The 24,314-nt window shown below is 37.8% G+C and overlaps 1 protein-coding gene across 1 annotated transcript in view; it reads left to right on the forward strand.

Annotated features, from left to right (window-relative positions):
* The window catches only part of LOC106806630 (titin-like), a 165,642-nt gene that overhangs the window by 77,485 nt on the left and 63,843 nt on the right, over positions 1 to 24,314 (forward strand). The window contains exons 61-92 of the mRNA XM_014808636.1: positions 185 to 472; positions 743 to 1,021; positions 2,210 to 2,221; positions 4,577 to 4,843; positions 5,325 to 5,429; positions 5,802 to 6,089; positions 7,166 to 7,219; positions 7,568 to 7,650; positions 7,898 to 8,102; positions 8,336 to 8,461; positions 8,948 to 9,184; positions 9,668 to 9,766; positions 10,193 to 10,429; positions 10,640 to 10,702; positions 10,966 to 11,039; positions 11,494 to 11,698; positions 12,098 to 12,148; positions 13,004 to 13,048; positions 13,248 to 13,343; positions 13,589 to 13,876; positions 14,070 to 14,165; positions 14,414 to 14,803; positions 15,222 to 15,266; positions 15,461 to 15,556; positions 19,529 to 19,915; positions 20,479 to 20,574; positions 21,549 to 21,593; positions 21,793 to 21,888; positions 22,144 to 22,533; positions 22,995 to 23,054; positions 23,254 to 23,273; positions 23,462 to 23,545. Coding sequence (XP_014664122.1) covers positions 185 to 472; positions 743 to 1,021; positions 2,210 to 2,221; positions 4,577 to 4,843; positions 5,325 to 5,429; positions 5,802 to 6,089; positions 7,166 to 7,219; positions 7,568 to 7,650; positions 7,898 to 8,102; positions 8,336 to 8,461; positions 8,948 to 9,184; positions 9,668 to 9,766; positions 10,193 to 10,429; positions 10,640 to 10,702; positions 10,966 to 11,039; positions 11,494 to 11,698; positions 12,098 to 12,148; positions 13,004 to 13,048; positions 13,248 to 13,343; positions 13,589 to 13,876; positions 14,070 to 14,165; positions 14,414 to 14,803; positions 15,222 to 15,266; positions 15,461 to 15,556; positions 19,529 to 19,915; positions 20,479 to 20,574; positions 21,549 to 21,593; positions 21,793 to 21,888; positions 22,144 to 22,533; positions 22,995 to 23,054; positions 23,254 to 23,273; positions 23,462 to 23,545 — 4,907 coding nt within the window. The remainder of the gene's footprint in view (positions 1 to 184; positions 473 to 742; positions 1,022 to 2,209; positions 2,222 to 4,576; positions 4,844 to 5,324; positions 5,430 to 5,801; positions 6,090 to 7,165; positions 7,220 to 7,567; positions 7,651 to 7,897; positions 8,103 to 8,335; positions 8,462 to 8,947; positions 9,185 to 9,667; positions 9,767 to 10,192; positions 10,430 to 10,639; positions 10,703 to 10,965; positions 11,040 to 11,493; positions 11,699 to 12,097; positions 12,149 to 13,003; positions 13,049 to 13,247; positions 13,344 to 13,588; positions 13,877 to 14,069; positions 14,166 to 14,413; positions 14,804 to 15,221; positions 15,267 to 15,460; positions 15,557 to 19,528; positions 19,916 to 20,478; positions 20,575 to 21,548; positions 21,594 to 21,792; positions 21,889 to 22,143; positions 22,534 to 22,994; positions 23,055 to 23,253; positions 23,274 to 23,461; positions 23,546 to 24,314) is intronic.

The following is a 24,314-nucleotide window of genomic DNA, read 5'->3' on the forward strand; positions in this document are numbered from 1 at the left end:
TAAATGTGCATCTTGTTATCCCCTTTTTATTTGTTTTCTTCTAAATCCTTAGTGTGATAAAGGCAATCATTTGGGTATAATAGCTTTTGGAGACTCATATTACATTAACCAGTTCTGTTACTGGTGGATGTATTTGAGTTGTGCTGACATTGTCTGATGATTGCCTTGCATGGTGTTGTTATAGTTACTGAGAAGCCTAAGAAGAAGAAGAAGAAGCCTAAGGAAGAGGTGCCAGTAGAGGAGGTTGTTCCGGTAGTGGAAACTCCTGTAGAGGAAATTCCTGTAGAGGAGGTTTATGAAGAGAGGGTTGAGATGGTGATAGAAGTTGAACAACCAGAAGAAACTCCCGAGGAGATTCTTCAACCTGAACTGGTGCCTCAGCCAGAGGAGGTCATTGAAGAAGAGGAAGTACATGAAGAACGTGTTGAGATGGTTATAGAGTTCACAACACCAGAGGAAGTTGTGGAGGAAGGTTTGTGTTACTCAAGTAGAGATAGTTGGATATTTCCTTTACTTATAGGTGCATGAACGTCATTTAGACATTAAATTGCTATACTGTGTGTCTTTTCCTGTATTCCCTCTCCTGTTTCTTTTCTGCTAAATTCTTAGTTGGTGTCATAAAGGCAATCGATTGGATAAAGCAGCTGTTTTCAACATATAATACATTTACCAGTGCAGTTACTGGTGGCTGTGTTTGAGTTGTGCTGACATTGTCTGATGATTGCCTTGCATGCTGTTGTAGTTATTGAGAAACGTACGAAAAAGAAGAAAAAGAAGAAGCCAAAGGATGAGGCACCAGTAGAGGAGGTTATAACTGTAGAGGAAACTCTTGTAGAGGAAGTTCTTGAAGAGAAGGTTGAGATGGTGATAGAGGTTGAACAACCAGAAGAATCTCCTGAGGAGATTCCTCAACCTGAACTGGTGCCTCAGCCAGAGGAAGTCATTGAAGTAGAGGAAGTACATGAAGAACGTGTTGAAATGGTTATAGAATTCACAAAAACAGAGGAAGTTGTGGAGGAAGGTTTGTGTTTTCCTATTGAAAATTAGTGACATGTATTTCAGTAGTATGTGTTAATGTCTTTTATGCATGCAATTTTTAGCTCACTTTGACATAGTCAAGTTGAGCTATTGCCATGGGTCGTCGTCCGTCGTCCGTCCGTCCGTCCGTCCGTCCGTCCGTCCGTCAGTCCATCAACATTTGGTTTCGGTCATCAACTGATAATCAGGAAAAAGTTTGACCCACAATGTTCTTGAAATTGGAAAAAGAATGTAGGTGTGTAGTTGTTACTTGCTATCGCTCCCATATGGAACCGTCCATTTTGAGCCACGCCAGTCCGACGTACTTTCCGCAGCCACGGCAATTGGCAAAATGGGGGAGAGCGGAGAATCCATTTTAGTCACAGTCAGGTTCCAACGAATTTTGCTCCATTTTTGGTATGTGAATGAATAAGGGTAGGGCGGTGGTTTTATTCGGGTCGGTTTTGAATTTAAACAAAAAAAACAAAAAAAAAAAAAAAGAAAATTTTATTTGCAAATTACGGTAGAAGTTTGGCAATTATTATTAGAATAATTATATAAACACATAACGTCTGTGGTAGTACACACTCGTCTGGTTCGTTTTACAGATTATCATTGAACAATCTTTTTTAGCCACCCAAAATTGGTTTATAATTATTTTATTAAATTATTTCCTCCTCACTCTGCCGATAATTTAAACGTCTTATTAAGGGATAAAGATTTACAACATGTCCGCGCGAACACAGCATAACCTATTTATTTCAAGGCATCGCTACCAAAGGCGGGTTATAGCACCATCTACGGTCACAAATGTGATGTCATTTTTAAGGTCTTATAATTATTATTCGATATGACAGAATATGGCAATCATTCCTATAAGTACGTCGATGGTTGTCAATTAAAACTGAACTCTCTTTGCTTACTCACTGCATCTTGTGTTCCTTTTTTGGAGTGAGTTACGTGCGGTGTTCATTGAACTCTTCATTATCAAGGAGATCTTGTATTTCCATTTCTCTTTGTTTTTCTCTTACAACCTTAGGTTAAGTGATGAAGAAATCATTGGGGCGACGCATAATAGCACTAGGATTATTTAGGCAAATCATGTTAGATTCACTATTCTCTGTCACTTGCGTGATGATTTGAGTTGTCTTGACATTGTCTGATGATATGCCTTGCATGGTGTTGTTATAAGTTACTGAGAAGCCGCTGAAGAAGAAAGAAGAAGCTAAGGAGAGGTGCAGCTTAGAGGAGGTTGTTCCGGTAGAGGAAACTCCTTGTAGAGGAAGTTTCATGAAGAGAGGGAGAAGATGGATGATAAGAGCGTTGTTTAACATACTGAACAACCACAAGAAGAAACTCGAGGAGATTCCTCAACCTTGAACTGGTGTAGCTTCAGGCAGGGAAGTCATCTGAAGAGAGGGAAGTACATGAAAGAACGCTGCTCTTGTTTGAGGATGAGTTATAGAGAGTTCACAAAACCAGAGAAGTTGTGGAGGAAGGTTTGTGTTACTCAAGTAGACGATAGTTGGATATTTCCTTTACCTTAATAGGCTGCCAATGACGTATCATTAGACATTAAATTGCTCTCTACTCGTGTTCTTTCGTGTATTGCCTCTCCTGTTCTTATTCTGCTAAATTCGTTAGTCTGAGTGCACATAAAGGCAATCGATTGGATAAAGCAGCTGTTTTCACACATATATACATTTACCAGTGCAGTTTACTTGGTGGGGCTGTATATGACGTTGTGCCTCGAACATTGTCTATTAGATTGCCTTGCATTGCTGTTGTATTATTTGAGAAACGTACGAAAAAGAGGAAAAAGAAGGAAGCCAAAGGATGCAATGGGCCCAGTAGGAGGAGGTGTTATAACTGCTTGAGGTAAACGCTTGTTAGAGGAAAACCTGGTCAGGTTCTATGAAGAGGTACGGGTAGCAGATGGTGATTAGAGGTTGAAAAACACAACCAGGATAGAAACTCCCTGAGGAGATTCCTCAACCTGAACTGGGTGCTTCACCAGAGGAAGTCATTAATTCTAGTCATTGAAGTAGAGGAAGTACATGAAGAACGTGTTGAAGATGCGTATATTAGATTATTCCACAAAACCAGCAGGAGTATGTGCGACGGTAAGGTGGTGTTTCCTATTGAAAAATTGTGACATGATTATTTCTAGTAGTATGTGTTAAATGTCTTTAATGCCACTGCAACTTTTTTTCAATGAGCTATTTGTTATTCCATTTTCTCTTTGTTTTCTTAACCCTTAGTTAATGTGATGAAGGAAATCATTTGGACATAATAGCATTTAGCAACTCATGTTAGATTACACTAGTTCTGTTACTGGCTGGATGTAATTTGAGTTAAGTGCGACTGTAACCTGAGATATCATGATTGCTTGCTGGTGTATGTTATAGATTACTGAGAAGCGCTAAGAAGCAAGAAAGAGAATACGAATAGCCTGAAAGAGAAGAGGTGCCAGCTAGAGAGGTTGTTACGGTAGAGGAATTCCTGTTTGAGGAGGTTCATGAATGAGAGCGGTTGAGGATGGATAGAAGGTTGAACAACCAGAGGCAACTCTTTCGAAGAGCATTCCTCAACCTGAACTGAGTGCCTCAGCAGAGGCAGGTCATTGAAGAAGCGGAAGTACATGAAAGAACGCGGTGAGATGCGTGGTATAGAGTTCCACAAAACCAGCAGGAAGTGTAGGAGCGAAAGGTCTTGTGTTCCTCACGTAGAATAATTGGCTATGTCCTTACACTTGATCGGTGCATCGAACGTCATTATGACATTAAATTGCCGCTAATACTGTGTAGGGGGTATTGATGTCTTTTCGTGTATTATCCTCTCTGTTTTCTCTTTTTTGCTAAATTCTTCAGTTGGGTGTCATAACTTGGCAATTCGATTGGATAAAACAGCATGTTTCAACAATATAATACATTTACCAGTGCCAGTTACTGGTGGCTGTATTTGAGTTGCTGGCTTGACATTGTCTGATGATTGCCTTGCATGGGTGTTATGTTAACTGAGAAGCCTAAGACGAACGAAGAAGAAGCCCTAAGGAAGAGGTGCCAGTAGAGGAGGTTGTTCCGGTGAGGAACACTCTTGCTAGAGGAAGTTTTTTGAAGAGAGGGTTGAGATGGTGATACGAGGTGAAAACAGAGAATCTCCGAGGATTCGTGCAACCTGAAACTGTGCCTCAGGCCAGAGGCAAGTCAGTTGACAGTAGAGGACAGTCATCGAAGAACGTGTTGAAATACGGTTATAGATTCACCAAAACCAGAGGAAAGTGTGGGGAAGGTTTGTGTTTTCCTATTGAAAATTAGTGACATGTATTTCAGTAGTATGTGTTAATGTCTTTTATGCATGCAATTTTTTCAATGAGCATCTTGTTATCCATTTTCTCTTTGTTTTCTCCTAAACCCTTAGTTAATGTGATGAAGGAAATCATTTGGACATAATAGCATTTAGCAACTCATGTTAGATTCACTAGTTCTGTTACTGGTGGATGTATTTGAGTTGTGCTGACATTGTCTGATGATTGCCTTGCATGGTGTTGTTATAGTAACTAAGAAGCCTAAGAAGAAGAAGAAGCCTAAGGAAGAGGTGCCAGTAGAGGAGGTTGTTACGGTAGAGGAAATTCCTGTAGAAGAGGTTCTTGAAGAGACGGTTGAGATGGTGATAGAAGTTGAACAACCAGAAGAAACTCCTGAGGAGATTCCTCAACCTGAACTGGTGCTTCAGCCAGAGGAAGTCATTGAAGTAGAGGAAGTACATGAAGAACGTGTTGAGATGGTTATAGAGTTCACAAAACCAGAGGAAGTTGTGGAGGAAGGTTTGTGTTACTCAAGTAGAGATAGTTGGATATTTCCTTTACTTATAGGTGCATGAACATCATTTAGACATTGAATTGCTATACTGTGTGTCTCTTCTTGTGTTCCTTCTCCTGTTTCTTTTCTCCTGAATTCTTAGTTTGTGTCATAAAGGCAATCGATTGGATAAAGCAAATGATTTCACCATATATCACATATAAACATCTTGTTTGAGCCCACTTCTTAACATTTATCATGATATCTCATATATTGATCAGTTATAAATAATATATGAGATATCATGATAAATGATAATAAGTGGGCTCAAACAAGATGTTTATATGTGATAAACATATTGTGATACTGGGATGAGATATCTGAGATATGTGTCTAAATTATTGAATCTGAATTGCATTGTTTATCGTCATCATTAACGTCTAATTTTCACAGGGACAGTACATTTATATAGGGTTTTAATTAATCTGATATACATAACATTTTTAGAAATAGTCGTGGACACAACGAAGGTAGTGAAAAAGAAAAAGAAGAGGACCACGAAAGAAATAGCCGAGATAACACTTGAAGAACCAAAAGAGGAAGTGCCTGAAGGTTGGTGTTTCTTGCGATTTTGGTTTGAGTGTGACCAAAAGTGTAGAAATGTTGCTGTGAACACTGTGCATAATTGCTTTTGCAAGAATATAGCTGCGTTATCATTTTCCTTCAGTTTGTGCTTCCCACCAGTCATTCCCTTTCACCCATTATCCTGCGCCACAGAATCTGTGGGCTCCACCAATGTTAATGCTGCTTGTAAGATTAGATTAGATATGTGTGTTAAAATGTACTAACCAAAGGCACACACTACATTGGATAATGGATGATATCCCCTAATCCAAAGGAAGCATTTCTTTGCAGTTGAACAATGAAAATTGTGTTAACGTTTATGATGAGCAGAGGCTCATAAGATTGTCTCTTGCCCAACAGAAGTGACAGTCATAACAGAAGAGGAGGTCCCTGCAGAGGAAGAGGATGTTCCAGTAACTATTGAAACATCAATGGCAGAAATTACTATTACTAAAAAGGTTGAAGAAATAGAACATAAGAAAGCTGCAATGATGATCACAGAAGTAACTGAAGAGGAAGTTACTGAGGAGGAAGTGGGCTTTCAGAGGCAGCCTATTATAGAGTTGCCGAGTGACATCAGAGTGGTTCCAATTCACATGGAAACCTCAGTGACATTCGAAGAGGTCCCTAGTGATGATATACCTGAAGGTTTGTGTTCACCACGTGTAGAATAGAGAGCAGAGAACTCCTTTTATTAACAATAGTGGAAGTTGTTTTTCACCCATACCCTGTTGCCCTGCCATCATGTGTTGTGATTGCTCCATATATGCATGTTTTTGCATTCCATGCATGTTTTCATATTCGTAAACTCAATGTGAATGCATTGATCTAATATCCAAAAGTAGAATAAGCTTAAAGTTTAAATTCTTTTGTATATAACTATAGCAATAGATGTTATATCAGAAGAAGCTTCAGGAATTATATATTGACCTATTTAAACCTAGTGGCTGGATCAATGACTTGGTAATTCAATTTTTAAATAATTTCAAAGGTAAATCTGTTATAATGTTAACAAAGAGTGATCGAGTGGCAGATCAACAGTATGCCTAGTGGAAAAATATTAGAAAATGGTAATGCAAACTAGGAAATCCTAACACGAGGATTCAACTGGAACAATTGAAAGAAGCTAGGGTTGACCGTTTATAGTTGAAATCGGGTCTATTCAATCTAAATGCAGCTATGACTTATGTTTATTGTGACATAATCATTCACAAATGCAGTCATGCATAGTGTATGCCACTTGTGTGCGTTTTTCATTTTGATTAGTGACCGTGTGTTTCTTAGTGGGTTTAATCACACACACCGAACACATCAACACGCTGAAAGGGCCTCATAATTATGTGCATGTGACTCATATCAGTTCAACTATCACTATTCCTGCAAGTATGACTAATGTGAAACAACTATTACCATTCTTGCAAATATTAAATCTTTGAAAGAGTAAATCTTGCGGTTTAAACAGTATGTCACTTTTAGCTGAAATATGTGATGCACGCGTAATCCTCGGATTTTGTTGTGTAGACTGTTTAAAATTGATTAGTAAATAGAATTTTATTGCTCTTATTCTCATAAAAGGCATCAATCTACACAATTGGCATGCATGCCTGTGTTGCAATGATTAACCATGTATCACTAAAAACAAATTTAATACATATATTCCATTTGTGAAGAATTTACTATTGGACAAATCGGGTCTACCATTCTTGTTGGTATCTATCTTACAGAAGTTACAGAAGTGCTAGAGGAAGAGGAAGTCATTGAAGAAGTCCAACCAGAGGGTAATTACAAATTCTACATTCCTTAACATTTTTTATTGGGTGTGAACTAATGAAACGTGTTGGTGTTCGATTCACAATTAAAGCTATTAATGTTTCAGTTACTGAAAAAAGGAAGAAGAAGGAGAAAAAACCAAAGCAGGCAGAATATCTGTGTGATGTGTTGATACATGTGTATGTGCTTGTATGCATTCACATGTATATAGCACTCATGTTAAAACACGTTATTGAAAAATATATTGCAAAATAATAGTGTCTGCTGGTAATCAGAAAAGATTAGCACTCATATTAATATATAGGTATCCAGAAGGTAGAGTAAACTAACCAAGCTTATATTGGTCAATCTTGTAGAAACCCCAGAGGAGGCTCCTAAACTAACACCAATGCCTGATGTTACCAAACCTGAGGGTGAAGAGGTTCGCTTCACAACTCACGTGAGTGTTGGTTCAGTCATGTCAGAGAAAAGTGCTAGCATCCGCAATTTTGTATAGTCTAGCTACCAGAAATCGTGCAAATAACACAGCTACTTGGCTACATATTTAAAAGGGTGTACGATGCTTGAATAAATTTGAGATGATTACGTTATCTTCTTCTGATAGAGGTCTAACTGACGAGTTTTGTGATCACATAGCAATTCAATCTTCTATAGATAATGAGACTAGAAAACCACATTGTTTCTAGGTAACGGGCTACCCAACTCCAACTATTAGATGGTTTGTAGAAACCATTGAGTTGCAGCCATCAAAAGACTTTGTCATCAAATTTGAGGACAATGTAGCTACACTTGTGATCACTCACGTGTACCCAGTTGATCAGGGAACCTACTACTGCACGGCCCATAACACAGTTGGAGAAGACACTGTGTTCGCCAAACTTTTTGTGCCAAGTAAGTTGATTATTATTTATTCATTTTAGTATGGCAGCAGTAACTAATTAAAGGTAAGAGAGAGTGGTCAGCTAGGCCAGTGTGAATAAATAGTGTGTAGGCCAAGATCCCTCATCAGCAGATAATGGCACTCCACGTTGGAAGAATATAGATTTGAAACATAGAGTATGAATGCTCTAGCTATAATAGATTTACGGGTCGTGTATCAATCATAGATTACATTTTCCTTCCAGTTGAAGAAATTACTGAAACGGTTGAAGAGTTAATTGTAGATGAAGTTACTCATGAGAGAGTGATAAGTGAGGAAGGCCTCGAACCTGTTACCATTGAAATCTCGGAGTTGAAGCCAAACGAAGAAGGTTTGTAGTGTTAATATTGTCTGAGACAGCTATCCAATGAAATGTTGTCTATATGTTTGGTATGCTGTAACCGATATACATTACACTATATTATACTATAGCCATACTAAGTAGATATTGCTGTATGTATGTGTTCATGTATTTTGCTACTGCCACCTGTATTATAATTATCATGAATATGCTTGCATATCTACATATTTATGTTGATATATGGCATCACATGATGATGAGTGCTGGGGCTTGCATATTGATAAAAATTTTGTTTTTCTTCTAAGTATTATTCGTGCTACAAATGTTTAAAATCTATACAAACTAAACAGTTTATAGAAACGTAAAAACCTCACCTATCAGTAGAATCCATCTCATCAGTGTATAGCTGTTGTGCATTGCATATGTACATCTAAAGAACTGATGTATATATGTTCATGCATAGCACACTCTGCACTGCAGAGGAAGTGTTGCTTTACTGAAGGTGTTTTAATGCAGAAATTGTGGTTGAGACCAAGGTGACGAAGAAAAGGAAGAAGAAGCCAAAGGTGGTAACAAAAGAAGAAGATGAATTGCATGTGGAGGCAGTAGAACCTGTCGAGGAAGTTGAAGAGACAATAGAGGAGTTTGTAACAACAGAAGTTGTGGAGTTCAAAACTGAGGAAGAGGGTCCTGAGGAAACCGAAACCCATATCACTGAGACAATAATTGAAATGACACCAGAAGGACCTGAAGGTTTGTTATTGTTCTGTTATGTTGTGTAACTTTAATATTTATTGATCATGTCCTTGACAAGCCCGTTGTGTGTTTCAGGTTATGCCAGAAACAGTTAACATGGCTTGACTTTCCTCCAATCGGGTGCTTCAGAAAAACCTATTAAAGATCAAGTTCTCATGTGGTTCATTATATTACTGATGCTAATACATATTGTGGCAGTATGCATCAACATCTGCCACAAACCTTCAGGTTTCTTGGGCTTCTTCTTTTTCTTCTTTTTGCTAATCACCTTTGTGATTTCTACCTCTGAAATAATTTGCAATATAAATCCGGACATGAAGGCAATTATACATTATTGCTACAAGTTGGGTCTAATATTGTAATAATTTCTGTACTGCAATGTATAATTTTTATATGCAGTTGCTTCCTTTATTTTCTTATGTAACATGAATTATTATTGTTTTAACATCTCATATATTTGATTAACTCAATTATTTTAAGAAATTCCTATTGAGGAGATTGAAGAGGCACCAGAAGAGGAGGCACCAAAAGAAGTAATTTTAGAAGTAGTACAGGAGCAAAAGGAAGAGGTTTCAGAGGGTAAGGTCAACAACTAGCCAGATAGCATGGTGCATACTAACCCATCTGATTGGGGAAGCCCAAGAAAATGGAAATATGTATTAGTCATTAGTTATTCGTTATGAATAAATCTGCCGACCTATATTAGGATCTCGAGTCACCGGACTATTACGTCAACTTCGAGTTTAAAAGTTGTTCTTGGTACACATGACAAGTCTGCAATCAAAAACGGTTTAAGGTGTTTAACTATGGAAACTCTTAGGGCTAGTTTTGTGTAATTACACACCTGTGACAACATCTATTAGTAATATATTCTCGAATCAATGCAGTAGTTTCTATGTATTGCATATGGACATCAGGTCAATTGGTGTACTATTATGCTGCTGCATAGCAAGCTTCTGCATTGACGGGAAGGCATTGTATTACTGAAAGAACGTTTCTATGCAGAAATTGTGGTTGAGACCAAGGTGACGAAGAAAAGGAAGAAGAAGCCAAAGGTGGTAACAAAAGAAGAAGATGAGTTGCATGTGGAGGCAGTAGAACCTGTTGAGGAAGTTGAAGAGACAATAGAGGAGTTTGTAACAACAGAAGTTGTGGAGTTCAAAACTGAGGAAGAAGTTCCTGAAGAAACCGAAAGCCATATCACTGAGACAATAATTGAAATGACACCAGAAGGACCAGAAGGTTTGTTATTGTCCTGTTTTGTTGTGTAATTGAAGGTTTGTTGTTGCTTTCTGTTGTGATACTTTCTGTGTATATCGATCATTAGTATTATCTTTTATACTATCATTGCAAGACAGTGTTGGCAAAACTTAGCTGCTATCAAATGATTTTTGTCAACTCATTTAGTATGTTATTTATTTCATGGCAGATCTTGTTGTACTTTTTTTCCAGAAGTAGAAATCACAAAGGTGATTAGCAAAAAGAAGAAAAAGAAGAAGCCCAAGAAACCAGAAGGTTTGTGGCAGATGTTAATGCATACTGCCACAATATGTATTAGCATCATACGTAGGGTTATGCCAAGATTATTCTATTGATATAGATTTTTCTTTTTCAGTGAGTGTCTGATGTGTCTCAGGGAGATATAACAACTTACAACCCACAATGGGGTTTCATCTCCCAAATATTTACAGTGAATATTGTGAAAATGTCAGCGAAAATTGTTTCTCCCAAAGATTCGTGCATTGCTTTGAGGTGGATATCTCTTTAAATCATTGCAGATGAAGCACCAAAGTTAACGCCTATGACTGACATTACCAGGAATGAAGCTGATGTGGCTCGATTTACTACGCAAGTGAGTAAACACTTTTGCCCTGTTTTATGGTCTCCAGCTAACCCAATGCATGATGATATCTATAATGCCATGAGGATATTTTAGATTTTGCCATGTATAATGGATTATAACACTCGTCAGACCCTCTAAAATTACTGTACGGCGTTGAATTACTGTACTATTGCAATACTATTGTATTGCGAATTAAAAGATTAAATAATGTGGCCGGCGATGTGTTTGGATTGAATAGCAATTATAGTTGTCATTTTTGTGATCTTTTGTTTGCTGCCTGTAATACTGGCTTCTTGAAATTGTGATCCAATAATGAGGTAAAAGTGTAATTTCAATGACAAGATCAAGCAACCATTATGCGGCAATTGCTCTCAATCTATCTCTGTTGTATTAGTTAATGTATTGTACATTACTTTATAAACGTGTCTCTATGTTACTTCAGTAATATTTGCTCAATTATTAGGTTACTGGCTATCCAAGACCCACTATCAAATGGTTTGTAGAAACCATAGAGTTGCAGCCATCCAAGGACTTTGTCATTACGTACGAGGAAAATACTGCTACCTTAGAGATCATTCACGTCTATTCCGATGACCAGGGAACCTATTGGTGTAAAGCTGAAAACCCTGTTGGGGAGGATACGGCATCTGCATCCTTGTTTGTGCCAAGTATGGTCACTATAAATGCATGCATGTGTATAACACTTAGTTAAAGAGTTAAGCAGAAGTATAAATCATAAGCCTAACGAAGGTTAAACTCGAAAAGTACCTAATAACACGTACTGTTCCTACCACACAGAAGGTCAAGTGTATTAATCTCAAACATAGTATTAAACCCCTTGGAGACAATCTTAATTAAAACTGTCAGTATAACTAAAACCGTCAGTAATTAAAACTGTAAAACTTAAACCAGTATTAAGAAAATATTAAAATCAAATGGCTTTGCAAGTTTTGCAACATATGTATACTAAGATCATTATTCTTGGATGAAGTGATTATAACAATAGTAGATTGCATTATATAGTATGAAAACATTTTATTTATATCTAACAGTAAAATTAATTGCAGTTGATGATATTGTCGAAGTTGAGGAAGAAGAGGACAAACTCCACCCTGAAGGTAATGGTAATGCTAAAGAATTTTTGCTGCAAATAAATATGGGATATATATTGAGTGACTTTATTAAGGCTCATCTTTTAATTATGGGGTAATATGTTATATTTGGTATGTAACAAACATGGATTTTAGGAATTTACACAAATAAAATAGGGAGCTATGTTTCAGGAGATTTTTAATTTTGTATAGAATGAAAAGGCTAAGAGAGTTATCTTTAGACTAAACAAGGAAAATGCTGTATTTTTTAGGCAATAAGGATGGGCAATTTTTAATTAGCAAGCACATTAAACATTGCAAATTTATGCATGCATCATGCAGGCACTAATGCACACACAACACGTGCAAGCGCACACAGGTACACTTTCATGTATACACACTCATGCGTAAATACATTTATGCGCACACACACAAACACGCATGCACGCACTCATGCACGCACATATGCATGCACGTAGACACACACACACACATGCACCAAAATACAAAATACACATGCAGGCACTGGCAAGCATACATGGAAAAACACTTTTGAACTTCTTCTTTCTCTCTCTGACATACTCTCACCCATACACGAAAGCAAGCATGCATACATGTACACATGCATAGGCACGCAGAGAGACATAGGACATATATGATATTAATGTTATACAATTAACATGTATACAATTAGAGTGCAGATAATGTTCAAATGTTTGGATACTTTTCAAAGGGAATTTGAAGTAGCCTTGCATGTTAGTTGGTAACAGAGAATAGATCCAAAGAGGTGTTGATCCAGGAATTAGGTGACATGTGACTAGATAAAAGTAGTGATTTTAATGCTTGATATTGTGACGTCATACTGTTTTTTGTTGTTGCCAGTTGTTGAAAAGAAGAAGAAAAAGAAAAAGCCAAAGAAACCTGAAGGTTTGTTTTGCTACATATTGTTATGCAGTGTTACACATAATATTTGCTAAATATTTTATTGTAAATGTGAGCCTAATGATGAAAATAGCTTTGAATGAAACCATAAGTCCTCCAGATTATGTCTTGAACAGTTCATTGTAAAACGCAATTCACGTCATATTCTTGCACAAATATTGATCTGCTTAATTTTCTTCTATAGAAGTCCCGGTTGAGGAAGTCGAAGAGGCACCAGAGGAGGAGGCTCCTGAGGAGATCACACTTGAGGTTGTTCAACTGGAAGAAGAGCAACCAGAAGGTAATCCCTGTTGGTTTCCTGGCCTAATTGAGGGGCATGATCATTTCATTGCAGCTGATTGATTTGTTTCAATAGCTAATTGTTTCAAAACATCAATTTTGAAAAGAGACATCTTTATGAGCGCAGCCATCATTGTACAGTTATTTCATGCATGCACTAGCTCAGATATGCATATGGTATCTGAAGCTTGCACGTGTTCGTGAATTTTCTTCTGGTCACTGATGGAAATACATTTCCTATAACAGAAGTAATAGTTGAGTCGAAGGTCACTAAAAAGCGACGCAAAAAGAAGAAACCAAAAGAGCGCACTGAGGAGGAATTGCAGCTTGAGGTGGTAGAGCCTGTCGAAGAAGAACAGGAAACAGTTGAAGAAGAGTTCATTACACAAGAAGTCATTGAACTCACCGCGGAGGAAGAGATCACGGAAGACATTGTTGTTGAAATTGTTGAGGAAGTGACTCCAGAAGGGATTGAAGAGGTTGAGATCACCAGAGTTGTGAAAAAGAAAAGGAAGAAGCCTAAGAAACCCAAAGGTTTGTGGCAGATGTTAATACATACTGCCACAAAATGTATTAACATTGGGCCTGGGCTGATGTTGCGAACGTTTTGCATTGATATAAGTTCCTCTTTCCACATACCTGTTTCTTCTCAAGTAGCTCCATGTATACGGGATAATTTTTGTTTTGCTCTTAATAAAATGTGAGTGTACATATTTGTCACCTTCAGAAGTCCCAGTTGAGGAGGTGGAAGAGGTACCAGAAGAGGAGGCTCCTGAGGAGATCACACTGGAGGTTGTTCAACTGGAAGAGGAGAAACTAGAAGGTAATCACTAGTTCGTTATTGTAATTGTAACCAAGAATACTATTTAATAAGAAACAAGTTTCAATGCTGCAGAGGTTATTGTACAGGTATTTCAGACATGTTTATGCTTAGATATTCTGCTTGAGTTGCATTAGTGATGAATGTTTTTACATTCATGCTGATGTAGCTTGATGTTGCTGATATCTGAAGCTCATACATATGTCTGAAGTGTGATCTGTCCACTGACTGAAACATGTTTCTTAATTCAGAAGTGATAGTTGAGTCGAAGGTTACTAAAAAGAGGCGTAAAAAGAAGAAGCCCAAAGATCTCACTGAAGAAGAAATACAACTAGAGATGGTTCAACCTGTCGAAGAAGTGGAAGAGACTGTCGAAGAAGAGTTTGTCACTCAAGAGGTTATTGAGCTCAAGCCGGAGGAAGAAATCACCGAGGAAATAGTCGTTGAAATAGTTGAAGAAGAGACTCCAGAAGGAATTGAAGAGGTTGAGATCACGAGGGTTGTCAAGAAGAAGACCAAGAAGACAAAGAAGCCTAAGGTTGAAATTCCTGTTGAGGAAGTTGTGGAAGTCCCAGTTGAAGAAGCTCCTGAGGAAGTCATTCTTGAGATTGTAGAAGAGGTTCCTGAGGAGGCAGTCGAAGGTAGCATTAAGCAGGCTAATAACATTTTTGAATTTCTTCCACACATTCTTGCATGCAATTGCTAGTAGTAGTCATATCAATGTGTCTGCAGATGAAATCTATAAACTTTTGTATTTTATAATGATAATTTTCGTCTTTTCTGGAAGAAATGTGAAGAAATTTACAATGTTGCATCAGTCCTGCAAGCAGTCTAGTTGGAGTGAGCTAAGCATAGCAGTCCTCATAGTTTTGAATTATTAATATATTTTTGCATTTAAATCTTTCTGATTTTGTTTTGATTTTTGCATAGGCAATGTGGAATTATACTAAAATTGTCATCTTTTTTTGCAAAAGCGATTTTGGTAGAGACGGATTGCTCATTTTTCGCTGAATGTTATAAGCAATTGCTGACCTGATCCAGGGATTGTTTTATTATCAGTTATTGAAAAGAAGAAGAAGAAGAAAAAGCCAAAGAAACCTGAAGGTTTGTGGCAGATGTTGATACATACTGCCACATTATGTATTAACATTCTCGATGTGTATATTATTTGCCTATTGTAGATAGGTTCTATATTTATATAACGGTGTGTTGTTATATAAGGCATTATCTTTCATGAGGTCATTTCAGGAGGCATGTATTTTCCATTACTCATACTTATTCTCAAATGTTTTCTATAGAAGTCCCGGTTGAGGAGGTTGAAGAGGCACCAGAGGAGGAGGCTCCTGAGGAGATCACACTTGAGGTTGTTCAACTGGAAGAGGAGAAACTAGAAGGTAATCACTGTTGGTTTTTTGGCCTGATTGAGGGGCAAGATCTTTTCATTGCAGCTGATTGAATTGTTTTAATAGGCAATTGTTTCAAAACGTCAATTTTGAAAAGAGACATCTTTATGAGCGCAGCCATCATTGTACAGTTATTTCATGCATGCACTAGCTCAGATATGCATATGGTATCTGAAGCTTGCACGTGTTCGTGAATTTTCTTCTGGTCACTGATGGAAATACATTTCCTATAACAGACAGTAATAGTTATCGAAGTACACTAAAAAGCGACGCAAAAAGTAAGAAGAACCAAAAGAAGCAATGAGGGAATTGCAGCTTGAGGTGGTAGACCCTGTCGAAGAAGGAATCAGGAACAGTTGAAGAAGAGTTCATTAGCACAAGAGTCATTGAAGCTCACGCGCGGGAAGGAAGAGATCAGGCGGAAGATCATTGTTGTTGAAATTGTTGAGGAAGTGACTCCAGAAGGGATTGATAGAGTTGAGATCACCAGAGTTGTGAAAAAGAAAAGGAAGACGCCTAAGAATACCGCAAAGGTTTGTGGTAGATGGTTAAACATAGCTGCGCCACGAAATGTATTACACATTGGGCCTGGGCCTGAGTTGCAGAACGTTTTGCATTGATTTAAAAGTCCTCTTCCACATACTCTGTTTCTTCATAGGTAGCTCCATGTATAGGGATAATTTTTGTTTGCTCTTAAAATTAAATGTGAGTGTACATATTTGTCACTTTCAGAAGTCCCAGTTGAGGAGGTGGAAGAGGTACCAGAAGAGGAGGCTCCTGGGAGATCACACTGCGTTGTTCAACTGGAAGAGAGAAGCTAGAAGGTAATCACTAAGTTCGTTATTGTGAATATGGTAACTCAAGAATACTAATTTAATCAAGAAACAAGTTTCAAAGTGCTGGCAGAGGTTATTGTACACAGGTGTCTTCAGACATGTATATGGCTTAGATATTCTGCTGAGTTGCATTAGTGATGGAGTGTTTTTACATTCATGCTTGATGTAGCTTGATGTTACTGAGTATCTGAATGCTCATCCACATGTCTGAAGTGAGATCGTCCACATGACTGAAACTATGTTTCCTTAATTCAGAATGAGTAGTTGAGTCGAAAGGTTACTCAAAATAGAGGTCGTAAAAAGAAGAAGCCCAAAGATCTCAGCTGAAGAAGAAATACAACTAGAGACTGGTTCAAACCTGTCAAAAGTGGATAGGACTGTTGAAGAAGAGTTTGTAACACAAAGAGGTTATTGAGCTCAAGCCGAGAAGAAATCACGAGGAAATAGTTGTTGAAATAGTGTGAAGACGAGACTCCAGCAAGGACTTGAAGAGCGTTGACGATCAACGAGGGTTGTCGAAGAAGAAGACCAAGAAACAAGAGCCTAAGGTTCTGAAATTCCTGTTGGAGGAAGTTGTGGAATGCCAGTTGAAGAAGCTCCTTAAGAGGTCACTATTCGATCTCGTGAAAGATCACCAAAGAGGCAGTATGAAGGTAGCACGATGCAGGGCCACTAGTATCCCTGCCAGGTTATTCCGCCACGCCGACAATATATATAACATGAGTAAACTCCATTCCTTATTGTACAGCTCACCTTGTATAATTATTAGAACAATATTATGATAAGTGACATTAAATGTATTTGTAATCTCAAATCAAATGCAGAGTTTTAATTGTATTAAATGTTGGACTAGTAATTGTGTTTATCTGTCAACTTAATATAAGTAAGATACGCTTTGGTAGTAATGTTTGCACATATTGTGCTGTTGAAGTTTATTGCGGCAGGTACTTCTGACAGTGTAAGTGCTTCGATATTTCTCTCAAGTTGCTTAGCATGAATGTATAAGAATGCATGGCTGGATGTGGCGTGACGTTGCTTGTATCTTGAACTGCATACATGATGTCTGAAGTGTGATGTCCACTGACTGAAAACATGTTTCTGTAATTCATGAAGTGATAGGTTTGAATCGGAAAGTTAAAAAAGAGGCGGTAAAAAGAAGAACGCTCCAAAGATCTCGCTGAGAAGAAATACAACTAGAGCATGGTTCAACTTGGAAGAAGTAGAATGAGAACTGTCGAAGAAGAGTTCGTCACTCCAAGAGATTATTGAGGCTCAAGCCAGAGGAGAGAAATCACTAGGAAATAGTCCGTTGAAATAGTTGAAGCACGAGACTCTCAGAAGGAAATTGAAAGGTTGAGATCACGAGGTGTCAAGGAAGAAGACAAGAAGACAAAGAAGGCCTAAGGGTGTAGATTCCTGTGTGATAAGAAGTTGTGGAAGTGCCGGTGAAGAAAACTGCCCTGAGGAGGTCATTCTTGAGAATTGTAGAAGAGGTTCCTGAGAGGAAGCGAGAGTACCGAAGTCGCATTAAGCCAGGCTTACTAACAGTTTTGAAACCCTTTTTCCACACATTCTTGCATGGCAATTGTTAGTAGTAGTCATATCAAGTGTCTCAGATGAAATGCTATAAACTTTGTATTTTATACCTGATAATCTTTGTCGCTTCTGAAGAAATTGAAGAATTTAACAATGTTGCATCAGTCTGCAAGCAGTCCTAGTTGGATCAGCTAAGAAGCATTCGCAGTGCCTCATAGTTTTGAAATTATTAATATAGTTTTTGCATTTAAATCTTTCGAATTTTGTTTTAATTTTTGCATAACAATGTGGAATTATACTAAAATTGTCATCTTTTTTTGCAAAAGCGATTTTGGTTATCATAGGACATTTTCGTACCAAAACGTGTCAGTGCAACTAGAGACGGATTGCTCATTTTTCGCTGAATGTTATAAGCAATTGCTGACCTGATCCAGGGATTGTTTTATTATTAGGTTATTGAAAAGAAAGAAGCAGAAAAAGCCAAAGAAACCTGAATGGGTTTGTGGCAGATGTTGATACATACTGCCACATTATGTTATTGAACATTCTCGATGTGTATATGTATTTACCTATTGTAATGAGGTTCGTATATTTTTACTAACGGTGTGTTGGTATATAAGGCAATTATTTCATGAGTCATTTCAGGAGGCATGTATTGTCCATAGCTCATACTTATTCTCAATGTCTTCTATAGAAGTCCCGTTGAGAGAGGTGAAGAAGGCACCAGAGGAGGAGGCTCCTGAGGAGGATCACACTTGAGGTTGTTCAGACTGAAGAAGAGCACCAGAAAGTAATCAGTCACTTAGTTGGTTCCTGGCCTTAATGAGGGGCGTAGAATCTTTTCATTGCAGCTGATTGAATTGTTTTAATAGGCAATTGTTTCAAAACGTCATTTTGAAAAGAGACATCTTTAGAGCGCAGCCATCATTGTAACAGTATTTCATGGCATGCACATAGCATGAGATGATGCANGAGACTCCAGAAGGAATTGAAGAGGTTGAGATCACGAGGGTTGTCAAGAAGAAGACCAAGAAGACAAAGAAGCCTAAGGTTGAAATTCCTGTTGAGGAAGTTGTGGAAATGCCAGTTGAAGAAGCTCCTGAAGAGGTCACTATTGATCTCGTGGAAGAGATCACCAAAGAGGCAGTTGAAGGTAGCACGATGCAGGCCACTAGTATCCCTGCCATTATTCCACGCCACAACTAATATAACATGATAAACTCCATTCCTTATTGTACAGGCTCACTGTGTATAATTATGTAGAACAATATTATGATAAGTGACATTAAATTGTATTTTGTATCTCAAATCAAATGAGAGTTTAATGTATTAAATGTTGGAAGTAATTGTGTTATACTGTCAACTTAATATAAGTACAGATACGCTTTGTATATGTTTGCACATATGTGCTGTTGAAGTTATTGCACAGGTACTTCAGACATGTATATGCTTAGATATTCTGCTCAAGTTGCATTAGCAATGAATGTATATGAATTCATGCTGATGTGGCTTGACGTTGCTGGTATCTGAAGCTCATACATGTGTCTGAAGTGTGATCTGTCCACTGACTGAAACATGTTTCTTAATTCAGAAGTGATAGTCGAATCGAAAGTTACTAAAAAGAGGCGTAAAAAGAAGAAGCCCAAAGATCTCACTGAAGAAGAAATACAACTAGAGATGGTTCAACTTGTGGAAGAAGTAGAAGAGACTGTCGAAGAAGAGTTCGTCACTCAAGAGATTATTGAGCTCAAGCCAGAGGAAGAAATCACTGAGGAAATAGTCATTGAAATAGTTGAAGAAGAGACTCCAGAAGGAATTGAAGAGGTGGAGATTACGAGGGTTGTCAAGAAGAAAGGCAAGAAGAAGAAGCCTAAAGTTGAAATCCCTGTTGAGGAATTTGTGGAAATGCCAGTTGAAGAAGCTCCTGAAGAGGTCACTATTGATGTCGTGGAAGAGATCACCGAAGAGGCAGTCGAAGGTAGCACGATGCAGGCCACTAGTATATCTGCCATTATTCCACGCCGCAGCAAATATAACATAATACACCCCATTCCTTATTGTAATGGCTCACTGTGTATATGTAGGGAAATATTATGAGAAATGACATTAAATTGTTAATTTAGTATCTCAAATCAAATGAGAGTATACTGTTTTAAATGTTGGGAGTAATTATGTTATACGTCAACTTCATTTAAATGCAGATACGCTATGTATTTATATATTTAAATGATGCCGCCGTGTGGTGTGGAATATTAGCTCACTATTATGGGAGTTTTGTCATTTATTACTGAAATTGTTTCAATGCTTACTTTATCACCAGTCAATGAAAAGAAGAATAAAAGGAAAAAGGCAAATGTTGATACATAATGCCACACGATGTATTAACATTCTTGCCATGTAAAACAGTAGCCATGAAAACGAAAGTTTCAGTGCAGTGCAATTTTGTGCTGCCATGTTTTAACTATATTCGTAGATGGTTTGCACCCGTCTCATTATAATTGCTATCTACTCAGTGCACGCATATTCATTTATCTTTTTCAGAAATCCCCGTCGAGGAGGTGGAAGAGGTTCCTGAAGAGGAGATTCCTGAGGAGATCACACTTGAGGTTGTTCAACTGGAAGAAGAGATACCTGAAGGTAATTTATTGGTAGCTCCCACTCATGCTAACTATAAACTATGAACCTTCACAGAGAGAAACATATTTCAGTGCTGTTGAAGTTATTGCACAGGTACTTCAGACATGTATGCTTAGTATTCTGCTCAAGTTGCATTAGCAATGAATGTATATGAATTCATGCTGATGTGGCTTGACGTTGCTGGTATCTGAAGCTCATCCATGTGTCTGAAGTGTGATCTGTCCACTGACTGAAACATGTTTCTTAATTCAGAAGTGATAGTTGAGTCGAAGGTTATAAAGGGACGTAAAAAGAGAGCCAAAGATATCACGGAAGAAGAAATACAAACTAGAGATCGTTCAACCTGTCGAAGAAGTGGAAAGAGACTGTCGAAGAAGAATTTTTCACTCAAAGAGGTTATTGAGCTTAAGCGGAGGAAAATCACGCGGAAATAGTCGTTGAAATAGTTGAAGAGAGGACTCCAGAAGGAATTGAAGAGGTGGAGATCACGAGGGTTGTTAAGAAGAAAGGCAAGAAGAAGAAGAAGCCTAAAGTTGAAATCCCTGTTGAGGAAGTTGTGGAAATGCCAGTTGAGGAAGCTCCTGAAGAGGTCACTATTGATGTCGTGGAAGAGATCACCGAAGAGGCAGTCGAAGGTAGCACGATGCAGGCCACTGGTATCTCTGTCATTATTCCACGCCACAGCAAATATAACATAATAAACTCCATTCCTTATTGTAATGGCTCACTGTGTATATGTAGGGAAATATTATGATAAATGACATTAAATTGTAAATTTAGTATCTCAAATCAAATGAGAGTTTAATGTGTTAAATGTTGGTAATTATCTTATACGTCAACTTAATACAAGTGCAGATACCCTTTGTATTTAAATATTTAAATGATGCCTCCGTGTGGTTGTGGAATATTAGCTCACTATTATGGGAGTTTTGTAAGTTATTACTGACATGCTTCAATGCTTATTTTATCGTCAGTCACTGAAAAGAAGAAGAAAAAGAAAAAGCCAAAGAAACCTGAAGGTTTGTGGCAAATGTTGATACATAATGCCACACCATGTATTAACATTCCGGCCATGTAAAATTGTAGCCATGAAAAAGAAAGTTTCAGAACAGTGCAATTTTGTGCTGCCATGTTTTAACTATATTCGTAGATGGTTTGCAACCGTCTCATTATAATTGCCATCTACTCAGTGCACGCATATTCATTTATCTTCTTCAGAAATCCCCGTCGAGGAGGTGGAAGAGGTTCCTGAAGAGGAGATTCCTGAGGAGATCACACTTGAGATTGTTCAACTGGAAGAAGAGATACCTGAAGGTAATTTATCGCTAGTTCCCATTCATGCTAACTATACCTAGGAACCTTTCACAGAGAGAAACATATTCCAGTGCTGTTGAAGTTATTGCACAGGTACTTCAGACATGTATATGCTTAGATATTCTGCTCAAGTTGCATTAGTAATGAATGTTTTTGAATTCATGCTTATGTGGCTTGACGTTGCTGGTATCTGAAGCTCATACATGTGTCTGAAGTGTGATCTGTCCACTGACTGAAACATGTTTCTTAATTCAGAAGTGATAGTTGAGTCGAAGGTTACTAAAAGGAGACGTAAAAAGAAGAAGCCCAAAGATCTCACCGAAGAAGAAATACAACTAGAGATCGTTCAACCTGTCGAAGAAGTGGAGGAGACTATTGAAGAAGAGTTCGTCACTCAAGAGATTATTGAGCTCAAGCCAGAGGAAGAAATCACTGAGGAAATAGTTGTTGAAATAGTTGAAGAAGAGACTCCAGAAGGAATTGAAGAGGTGGAGATCACGAGGGTTGTCAAGAAGAAAGGCAAGAAAAAGAAGAAGCCTAAAGTTGAAATCCCTGTTGAGGAAGTTGTGGAAACGCTAGTTGAGGAAGCTCCTGAACAGGTCACTATTGATATCGTGGAAGAGATCACCGAAGAGGCAGTCGAAGGTAGCACGATGCAGGCCACTATTCAGCACTCTTATTGTTATTTTTATTTCGTCTACTGTTATTCCAGACTAAAGAAAATAGAACATAATAATGCCATATTATGTCAAACGTTATTGATTCTTAATTGATATCGCATACTTCCACATAATCGCATGGTTATATTTGAATCCAAATATCTGTCCCTCCTCTTTTCATTTGAATAACGTTTGTAAGATCCAGGCGATGAAGTGTCTGAAGATGTTACTCTTGAATTTGTATAAGCAGTAACAGAAAATGCTATATTAAATGAGATTACACTTCATCGCTTCCTAATTGATATTGCATACCTGGTTATAATTACATCTAAATATCTCTCTCTCTCTCTTTTATTTGAAGAACGTTTGGAACTTCCAGACCAGGAAGTGTTTGAGGATGTTACTCTTGAGATTGTACTTTTAACAGATTGTTTATGTTAATTTCAGTAACAGAAGATGTGGTTGAAATTACTGAGAAGAAAAAGAAGAAGAAAAAGAAGGAGAGAGGTTAGTAATTTAATGCTGAATATATATATCTGTAAAAGCCTTTTTCGTTCTAATGTTTTAATTAAGTTCCACAGATGTCATATTTTCTAAGTTTGACTAGAATGTAGCAAAGGTAATAAGAGAACATTCAGTATATCATACACAATGCCTGCACTGATTTGTATAGATATTTAAAACATTTTACTTTTCTTTTTGACAGCTCCTAAAGTGCCAGAAGAGGTAAGCATCTTTTTTGACTAGTGTAAAGGTAATTGTGGAAGCATTTTTATTTATGCAATGAGATTGTCTGTGTAGTAGGATTATCTTCTGTAGGATATAATGTATAGTAATATTGTGTTATATTTACATGAACTCTGAGGTTTTAAGTGAGGGCAGTTAGATTTCACATTTTCACAATTTCTTTCTAGGTTGTATCTCCTGAGGCACCTGCTTTGACTCCTATGCCTGATTTGACACTCGTCGAAGGTGAAGTGGCTTGCTTCACAACATTTGTAAGTTATTATGTTAGTCATGTAATATGGAATAGTGCCCTATTGTGGAAATTGCATCCAAGTAAATAAACATCATGTTAGCTGGTAGGAGTATTCACGTGTACCCTGTTGAATATGTACAAAAACTAGTATTGAATAATAATCATCATTTGAGCGGTCATATAATTCACTTATGCTGCTAATAATAACAACATGCTCTGTAAGCTGATGATCATAAGATGCACGTAGTCATGGGTAAGATTCTGGCCAATTTTGGTCATAATAGTGAGTTGTATGGAGAGGCTATACAGAACAAGTGTTTTCTGTGATCTGATATCACATAGCTTAGCAGCAGAAACCAACAGACAGTACAGCACAGTGTTGTACATTAGAGCTATGTGATAAAGATTCAAGCATATTCCTGGACAATCATTTCTCACAGGAAGGAAGCACTTTTCCTGCAATACTCTCTAACCGTTTTCTTTCTGGAGTAGTGGTATACTGGGAGGTGACACTATTATGGGATACTGAGGTGTAGCGTCTAGCGTGACACTACACAAGTGTGAGGGGGAAAGGTAGGAGAATAACCACGGGAGTAAATAACCAAAGGAGAAGAGCAAAAGTAGAGGGTACGATGTAGCTTTATTGACTCGTAACGCCGAACGTCGATTCACACTGGCACGTGACTTCTCTCGGACTCTGTCTTGGGGTTCTGCCGTGAGCGCAGAAACCGTATTTTTACTTCCTTCATCGGCCTTGACACTTCGCGCGCTCACCGTCTGTTTCTTTG

This window comes from Priapulus caudatus, unplaced genomic scaffold, assembly GCF_000485595.1.
Source record: "Priapulus caudatus unplaced genomic scaffold, Priapulus_caudatus-5.0.1 Scaffold9, whole genome shotgun sequence".
NCBI lineage: Eukaryota > Metazoa > Priapulida > Priapulimorpha > Priapulimorphida > Priapulidae > Priapulus > Priapulus caudatus.